This window comes from Primulina eburnea, chromosome 12, assembly GCF_022965805.1.
Source record: "Primulina eburnea isolate SZY01 chromosome 12, ASM2296580v1, whole genome shotgun sequence".
NCBI lineage: Eukaryota > Viridiplantae > Streptophyta > Magnoliopsida > Lamiales > Gesneriaceae > Primulina > Primulina eburnea.
Genome location: NC_133112.1, coordinates 31,081,307 through 31,091,051, shown reverse-complemented (window position 1 = coordinate 31,091,051; position 9,745 = coordinate 31,081,307). Strand labels below are relative to the sequence as shown.

The window sequence follows — 9,745 nt, the reverse complement described above, 5'->3', positions numbered from 1 at the left end:
GGCAATGGATAACAATCTTTAGGACATGTTTTATTCATATCACAGAAGTCGACGCACATGTGCCACTTTCATAAGGAACTGGGCAACAACACTAACATTTGACAACCAAGTTGGGAAATACACTTCCTCAATGTGTCTTGCATTCATAATTTTTGGACTTGCCCTTGTATGATTGCATCTTTTTTGGGCCCAAAATGCCGCTTCTTCTGGATGGTGGGTCGGTACTTATTCGATACATTAAGCCAATTTCTCATCATTTTTTTTGGACCCCTATGAGGTCGGTTTCGGACCAAGCTAAAACTTCTATGTTTTTATGTATGCATCTATCAGTTGACCCCTCAGGGGTTTTTCTAGTGTTTTGGCTATCTTATGATTCTGTTTGGGGGAGAGACAACAACCCCTTCACATTCCTCCTCGGCAGAGACTTAAGTTATGTCTTCTATTAAGTTTAATCGATCATAACACTCGGGCTCTAGTCGGCTAGGATGTTATGTTTTGGTAGCTTTCTGCTCAACTCTTACCTTCTCCACACAACACTTTCGGGAATTTTTTTGAACAACTCTTGCGTCTCAGACTTGATTTCCTATTGAGAACTTGATTTTCTGATGCAAATAGGCCACAACGATAAAAGCAATCATGGTCGGTCGACCTAATATAACATTATATGTTGATGAGGCATCAACAATTACAAATGTGACAATCCTGATCTTTTGAGTGTGTCTCCACGACTGGGAGAAGCAAATTTATCATGCCTATGGGACATATAGCATGTCTAGAGAATCCAAACAATGGAGTAATCATCGGTTCTACTTTATACTCCCCAAAGTCCATCTGGTCCATCATCTCTTGGAAAAGTACATTTACAGAACTTCTGGAACCCACAAAAATCCGATTTCTATTCCAGAGGATGGGGACGTTGTTTCGGATCGAGTCCGAGGTGATTTTGTTTTGGGCACAAATATTTCTCTCTCTGAGGCTCGCTTTTTCTCTTTCTTTCCCAGGGGTAGAGACCATCTCGAGCCCTTTTTGGGGTGTCGGTAAACTGATCCTTGGTGTGTTAAGATCTCCTTCATTTCTCCATCTTGTAGACTATGCGTTCTATCTTGTGCTCAAGCTTTTGGGGTTGGGTCGGTGCTTAAGGTCTACACAGGAGAAAATAGGGTTAGTTGGCACCAAAGATGTTTCAAACGTGACCCGTGTCAGTGTTCAGATTATGAATGCAAATAACAAAGTGCTATATATTAATGGTGAGTGATCGAGAGAGTGTGAATGTCGTAGAATCGTGACCAATTCCTAGTATCTATAGAAGCATGAGAATCTAGTTATCTTATTGGAGTATGATTCTTGCTAGGGTTGAATTCTACCTGAGATATTAAACATCTGATGGTAGGACTCCTTGACCATGGAGACTAGGACTTCTCGCCTTATCTCGATGAGATTTGATCAGGTCCCATATTTATCGGACTTTTTATCTTCCGACAAAGATGTCTTCATATTCCCTAACTATCATTGGGCTCGGATTTCTCAGCCACACTAATGGGCTTGGACCCTTAGGGAATGGATTTGTGGCTAGGGATGATAATGGGTCGAATTTTGAAAAGCGTCCCATTTGAGGCAGGTTAAAACCCAGTCACATGGGATTCGAGCGGGACTAGACGGGCAGAAGCGGGTCCAAGTCGATGGATCTAATGGAAGTTCTTGGGTTTGGGTGAACCTGCCCCATATATATATATATATATATATATATATATATATATATATATATATATATATATATATACTATGCATATATATATATATATATGCATAGTATATTTAGTACATACATATACGAATGTTGTATATATATTTTATTTATATATATATACATAAATTCATATTGTATATACATACATATATGATATATTATATTAAATATACACACAAGATGAGTTCGACTTTGGTCCTAATTTTTCTTGGTGGGGCGGGTCAATGGTTTGGCCAGACCCACCCCGTTTCCATCCATATCTGTGGGCTCGGCTTTTTCCGACCCCTGGTTAATAATGAGGTCTACCCTTAATGGCATAGGTCAATTTCAGACATGGGCTTGCTCCGCCCAAACGTGCCAATTTTAGGGCATCACCCCCGTTGACCAATCTGATAGTATCTTCAACTTAGTTATTTGAATCTTTTTTTCAATTGTTGTTCTCCCTTTTCACCGACGCATCCATCACCTATAGCATCTTGAATGGATTTTTCAGCGAGCCCCTGAAGCTCAATTCATCGCCTAAGTCGATCCTGCTTTCTTTCTCCTTCTTACTGGGACGTATATTGTGTCATGACTGACTATTATATTGGTTTTATTTGCTGTTGGAAATCTCGCAGGGATTATGCATGGTGCGATCTTGTTATTGGCTGAAACCGATTTCGGATACGCGTATTTTCTGGGTTTCGTTGTTTTGCTTGTGGTTTTGATTCTAGGAGTGATGATTTACTTTCAAATCGAGTTATCGTTGTTGTTGAATCAAAGTGGGGCTATGCAACATTCAAAAGGAGTTCTTATTTAGTCAAGGGGATGAGGAGCTTCATGTTCTTGCTTTTTGTTTTGTATGGATTGTTGCTTTATAATATGAGTGCTTTCTTTTCAAGTTTAGTGCCTACTCCAATCAAAAGTGGACTGGCTTTCATCAGAATCGCGACTATCTTGAGGCTGTACAACTTTGTTGCGACTGTTGTTTTGTTTAGATATTGTAAAGGATTTGTGTGGAGTTAGCGACATAGATTGCTGATGAGTTGGATCCGTATTATTTTCAATTTCCATATGATGATTATGAAAAGGGTCATAAAGCTCTTGTCTAGAGCTGCATCAAGATTAGCAGCTTTGGCTTGGGATATAATTGTTAGGTCGTGTTACATCTACTATGAAGTGTAGCGGGGATTACATATTTGGTTATAAAATGTAGTTGAAGTGAAAATATTCTAAATTCATTTTTGAAAGAATTTTCAAATAAAATGCAAGGATAACTTTGTCATTTCAGATGTATTTTGTAACTTTCATTGTACATATAGCGTTTTCCATAATTGTCTTGTTGCAGATTCGGTGGAATGCGACCTCGCTATATACATGAACAATCCTGTCTCTTGAAATAAATACAACCTTGAGGCATAGTTTGGTACGTGAGATAAGAGAGATTGATAAATTATCCTCCTTATTCCATGTTTGATACTTTTTTAAAAAGCTCGTGATAATATCATGGGCCTTTGATAAATAATTTTTTAGAAGAATAAAATATATCTTCTATTAGGTGTGATAATTTTAATGTAATGATAAAATACAATAGAAATGACTTAATTACCCTCCATTTATAAATGATTTTTATAATCTATGTTAGTAGGTAGAAATTAAAATTAAATAAATATTTTTAATTATTTTTATATATTATATAATATGATAATTATATAAATGAATTCGAGATAATTATATAAACAATTTTTATAAATTTCAATAAAATTATTAGTATCACCCGATTAACCTTAAAAATTGATATTTGACTTGACTCACAAAATCAAGAGCTCAATTATCATATTATATAATATATAAAATTAAATAAAAATAAATAAATCATGCAAGCACTATCGGCGCATGAACAAATAAAAAATATGAACTCAAGCAACAACTTTGAAATTATAAAATTTATTATGATAAGTTTAATTTTGTCATTACAATCTAATATATAAATTTAATCACTCTTATTAAAATCATACCAAACATTAAATATAATATCCTACATCTAATTTATCCTTAACTTATCATTATATTATATATCACATGTTTATCCTATCATGTGTACCAAACTATGCCTAAGTATCTTGTATTACGAGCGGAGAGAACTGATAGCGCTAATAGTGGCGGCGGTTGGCCTTGATTTTGCGGCTTGCATTGGACATCAAAACAATACGGGATTAGCAAAAGTTGGTTCTTCTTGTAAATCACTATGAACGGATCTCCCTCCTCTGGTTGCCTAATCAAGTCCACGATCGGAGACTTTCTTACTCGGACAGACTGAACTGGAAATCTTACACGAATTTGGGTCGAGTTTGGATCGCCTGAAATCCAAAATCCGACGGCGATGTGCCTTGGAAGTTGTCGAAATTTTCCTTGTGAAAATTGGGGTGGCCGAATTTTGTGAGGAAGGAGACGAAAAAAAATTTTGGTGGGCAAAATTTTGTCTGCCAAAATCTGTGTGTAAAACTTGTGTTATTTCATATGACTCTAAATGAAATATTTATAAGTTTTGATTTCTTATCACATCAGGAATCCCGCTCATATTAGGATTAATAATCCTAATCCCATTAAAATTCTTATTTTCATTAATTAATTAAAATTATCATGTTGTATATATAATACAAAGTGAACTCTTGATAATATATATATATATATAGAGTTTTGATATGCTGCACACCTACCTTGCACACCTATGTGAGCACCGATGAGGAGTCACTCACCCATTGGATGTGATGAAATATAGAAAAATTGTGCATTCAATTATATATATATATATATATATATATATTAATACATCTATAAATATGTATAGACATATATGTAAAAGTATCATTATTTAATTTCTTAATTAATTGTTAATTAATCAATTCTAGACTCCTCATGAATATTTCATGAGAATAATATGCATATTCACTACTACTAGCATTATTAATTAATTATTAGTTTTTAAATTCACTAAAAAAACAACCCTGTTCGAACGATCATACAGAGCCGATGTACCGTGTGTAAAAAGCTTGTTCAATATTTCGAAGATCAAAATTCTGCTAATCCATTTTTGGCAGCTGTCAATTTTGTAAACTATTTCACCAAAACATGCAGTTCCACTGTCCTCATTTAATCAGAAATTAAGCTAACTTCCACATATTCTATCATATTGAATTGTTTTATAAATTCCTTTGTAAACAATCTCTTTGATCTCATCAAACTACAATCGCCAAATCCAACTCCTTGAATTTGAGTATCTCAAAGGAAAATCATAATCCAATAGTTATGTGACCCTCAATGGTTCATGGATACAGCTAGCCATGAGTTCACAACTGCATGTGATTCATAATTTATTCTTATTTGGGCTCACCCTAATTAGCCACATTTTTTTGTCAACCACTTGATCAAGAATGTAAGAACTCAAGTCTAATTGCACTCATCAGATCATGGTAAGCACGTCGAATAGCATAGTCTCATGATCCCTCAAGTATAACTGATAGTGTCTGCAAGAATATTGAGTTATGGTTAGTGTACAATATGATCCCTTCAACTCATATATGCCGATTGAATCTGCAACCATTGGTATATCGAGAGCTGCAAATGAATTCGACAACGATGTGATATATCTTTTAATTATAACAGTGACATGATATGTGCAACTGATGAAACACTTTTCCAAAATGTACATGTCTTGCTCTGATAAGAGATTCCCTGTATTATTAACTCATCAGATCATACAAGATTTAATCACCCGTAGGAAAACAGTGAATCCCCGACTGCAATGTATTGACTCCTATGTATTTCGAAATTACACCTAACATCGCCACCTTATGACCCTCAATAGAGTCGGTAAATGGATCAAATTCATGCTAGTACGTAGGACTCCTATATTGTCCCGGGTCAAAGGACTAATGATGAACAACCATAATCCTAGACTATTTCACTCGATAAGTGATAACCACTCGGACAGTCCGAGTGAAGGTTGTTCAGTGGATCATCAAAAACTTGTCGCTGTATTTGCTACCCGCAAGTGTACGTCGTCAAGTTTTAGTACTCGATAGAGCACGAATGTCGATCCCACAGGAAGTGCAATTTAATTATAAATTCAATATCACAATTAAAATAATGAGACTTTGTTTAGAAAATTTATTAGATTGTTTGTTGTTAATTATGAACTAAAATTAAGGAAAGCGTGCAAACGATTTAAACTCGATGAGAATGAGAATCTAGATGAACGATTTCACTTGGTCTTCAATGTATAAAATTATCATTGACATCAATATTTGTAGTTTCAACGTATTTACTACCCAATAATTCTTGACTATTTCTACTCCATTTCCCAAGTGGTGCGTAGAAATAAATTATTTAAAGTCAATTTCAAAATCTCTATCAATAATCACACAGTAAATAATTTCAATTGCATATAATAATTCTTTTAATGGATTCATTGGAGTTATCGGCCTTCCAAATCTATAAACACCAACTATATATTTTCCTACGGTCTTAATCGAAACCCCCTCTCCCAAGTGATAGACCTTAAATAAATATGACGATTCAATTATTGATCAAGTAATTGGACACAATAAAATCCAGAAAATATAAATAAATAAGAAGAAATTCGTATATATAAGTCAACACTTCATAAATAAATATTTGACCAAGCTACGTCGTCCTACAGATTAAAGAAATTAGGTCATAACGGAGAAACGATAAAACAAATTAATGTTTTTCGACATTGCCAAAATAATTAAGAGATTGTAGTGAGAGAAGAAAAGAACACTCGAGTCTAAACACGCGACTCCGTCCCCAGATGATGCGGTCTTCGTCTTCGAGTTTCTTTCGTACCTCGTTCTCGCTCTCTGATATTGTGTGGTTGTGGCTCCCTTTTCTGTCCTTGCGTCTCTCTCCTCATGTTCTAGGGTTTCTTCCTTTTTATACATGTGTGGCGGCCGTGCTCTTCTGTTTTTCTTTGCATCAAAGTTGCTTCATGCACATCATTTTGTCCATTCCTGTATTGACATTTAAAACAACCCAAAAACGCATAATTCCGTTCCAAACTAATACAACTCATGCTTATTAATTGGGTAATATACGTGCAAAGATATGCCCTTATCAATCATCATACGATCACTAATATATATGAATGAATATCTTAATGCACTTACCAATAAAACATGACGTTTACATCACATATGCTAGTCTCAAACTCAAACAATATTTATCTTTATTTTAGGTGGCTTGTTTGACTAAGAACGTGTTTTGAATCTACGATACACTTCCTAATGAGTTTCTTGAACTTAAGTACTTATAATATATTCAAAGAATTTATCTATATAGCTTGTATATCATTAATATACAGATTAAGTAAATGTCATAATTTGACAATATCGTGAAATATTATTTAATAAATATTATTATTTTATCATTAAAGCTCAAACCATAAATTAGTTTCGCTGAACTCATATTCTAACAAATACTTAAGGTTAACGTAATGGGATGACATGATTGCAACTGGTGAAAAATTTTGAGGATAGGAGAGAGAACCCCTGTGTAAATACGGATCCATCCCTCTTCGATCATGGTGCTTATTTGTGACGGAAGAATATTTCGAACAAGGTTCGTTCACTTTGACGACGAGCAAAGGATTAGCGAGTGAAATTATATTGATTGAGTCTCATGTGAGATCGTTTTACGGATCAAAATCTGTGAGACGGGTTAACCCTACCCATATTCACAATAAAAAGTAATACTCTTGGCATAAAAATTAGTACTTTTTCATGAGTGACCCAAATAAGAGATCCGTCTCACGAATACAACTCGTGAGATCGTCTCACACAAGTTTTTGTCAATTATATTTTACTGGATTCGATTGACCCTTAATGCAGATTTGAAAAGTACGTACCAGAATTTTGCGTCAAGGTATTTATTTATTATTTTTTGTTAGCCAAATATCAACAAAGTAACGAGACAACTGATCAATAATTGATTGCGACGAAAGGTAAAAGATTTTAAAATATATTTGTAACTTAACATGATTGAAAAGATTAATTTGATAAATTAACTCAATTTATGGTCAAAATTCATTGTGATATTTTAAAATAAATTCTAGAATTTTCTTTCTTAAAATATTTTGGGGGACCCATAACTTTATTCCTTCTGGGTAATTTTTTGGTCAAGTACGTATTTTATGAAATTATTTCATGAATTTTTATTTATAAATAAATTATTTTGATTTATAATTATAATAAAAAATATATTTTCAACATAAAGATTTAATATATTTTTTAGAAATTGGGTTCGAAACTTTATTTTAAGAAAGAAAAATCTAGAATCTAGACTAGCCATCAACATCAACGTCTGGCAAATCTTCCTCTGGTTTGAGCATAATTTCTTCCTGTACACGTATCGGAGATCAGGAACAACTGGCATATCTAAATCCGAAGAAATTCTTGCTCCTTTATACCATCTGCTTCCATCGTTTCTACGCTCAAACTGCTGCAATCATGTCTACCCCCAGCCTTAATCTCTGCGTGGTATTATCCGATGCGAAGCGCATGATCAAGGCCAACCGCAGCCATTTCTTGGCCCTCGGACTTCTCTTTGTCCTCCCTCTGTCCGTTATCGGCCATCGTGTACCCTTCTTTTTCGCAGCCCGCCTCGATTATGTTCATCTATAATCGACTTTTGTCCTCCTCCACGCCTGTACCCGATGGCGAAATCTCCCCTGTTGACAATTCCGATGTTATTTTCACAGTTCTTTACTCCCTTTTTGTACTGCTGTTATCCGTTTTCACCTCCGCATCAATCACACATAGCACCTGGAATGGGTTCTTTGGTCGCCCCCTGAATATTACTTCCTCTGTTAAATCCATCCTGGTTTCGTTTTTCCCTCTTACTGTGACGTATCTTGTGTCCGTGCTGATTCTGGGATTGATTATATTTGCTGTGGGAGGTCTAGCTGCGTTGATGTATGGCGGCATCTTGTTCTTGGGAGCTCAAACCGATTTCGGCAACGTAAATTTTCCGGTTCTCGTTGTTTTACTCGCGGTTTTGCTTGTGGGGGTGATGATCTATCTTCAAGTTGAGTGGTTTTTGGCCTGTGTGGTCGTTGTTGTTGAATCAAAGTGGGGCTTTGAGCCGCTTAAAAGGAGTTCTTATTTGGTTAAGGGGATGAAGTGGATTGCGTTCTCGATTCTTATTTATTTTGCGTTGTCGATTGGATTTTTGTCCGCTTTCTATTCAAGTTCAGTGCCTGGTTATATTAGTAGTGGCTGGATCAGCTGGGAGTTCGGTCTTCCAACTGTTCTTTTCACAGTATTCGCAACTGCCTTGTTGCTTTACAGTGTTGTCGCGACTGCTGTGTTGTTTATATATTGCAAAGCATTACACGGGGAGTTGGCGTTAGAGATGGTGGATGAGTTTGCTCCTCTGTATGTTCGATTGCCATTCGATGGCGATGAGAAGGCTCCTAAAGTTGTTTATGTTGTCTAGAGCCGAGTCGAGGTTGACGAGGTTAGCAGCTTCGACCTGTGATATAACTGTTTGGTTCTTGTTCTGTTGCTTTTGCATTACATTCCGTCTGGTCAATAATGTGTGTATATTAAACTAAAGTTGTCTGAACCATATAGCCTTTTGAAGATTTATGTATGGATGTATACACTTTGCCATGTTTCTAAATGTTTGATTTTACTACAGACCTGTATGGTGATGCTGATGATTTAGTCTTGTATCCGACGGCGAGTGTTATACATATATATATATAGGTCGCGGTAATTTCAGTTTTTGTTAACAACTTCGTGCGGTAAAAGAACATTATTGTCCTAGTTTGAGTGAAAATACAAACCAACCTAAATTATACTTTTGGCTCATCTCTTCTCATGTCATTTCACAAAGGGAGATCAAGAAAACGAGTAGTTCTCAAAACAATTGATTAACGATGTTGTAGTGATAAAGAGAGAACGCATTTGGACTTGAAAACTTGAGGTTGAATGATAT

General features: G+C 35.4%; 1 protein-coding gene and 1 long non-coding RNA gene across 2 annotated transcripts; both read left to right on the top strand.

The window, feature by feature from the left end:
• The first annotated feature begins 2,013 nt into the window (after window positions 1–2,013).
• LOC140808090 (uncharacterized) lies at window positions 2,014–2,839 on the top strand. Its single transcript, XR_012112808.1, has 2 exons — window positions 2,014–2,270; window positions 2,365–2,839. It is a non-coding gene; the product is annotated as an uncharacterized lncRNA (long non-coding RNA).
• A 5,574-nt stretch (window positions 2,840–8,413) lies between these two features.
• On the top strand, window positions 8,414–9,241 carry LOC140806780 (uncharacterized). Its single transcript, XM_073163314.1, has one exon. It carries the CDS (start codon window positions 8,414–8,416, stop codon window positions 9,239–9,241), a length of 828 nt encoding a protein of 275 aa, XP_073019415.1.
• Window positions 9,242–9,745: the final 504 nt, after the last annotated feature.

Coding starts and splice junctions, on each gene's coding strand:
- LOC140806780 (XM_073163314.1), top strand. CDS start 8,414: ATGTTCATCTATAATCGACTTTTGTCCTCCTCCACGCCTGTACCCGAT.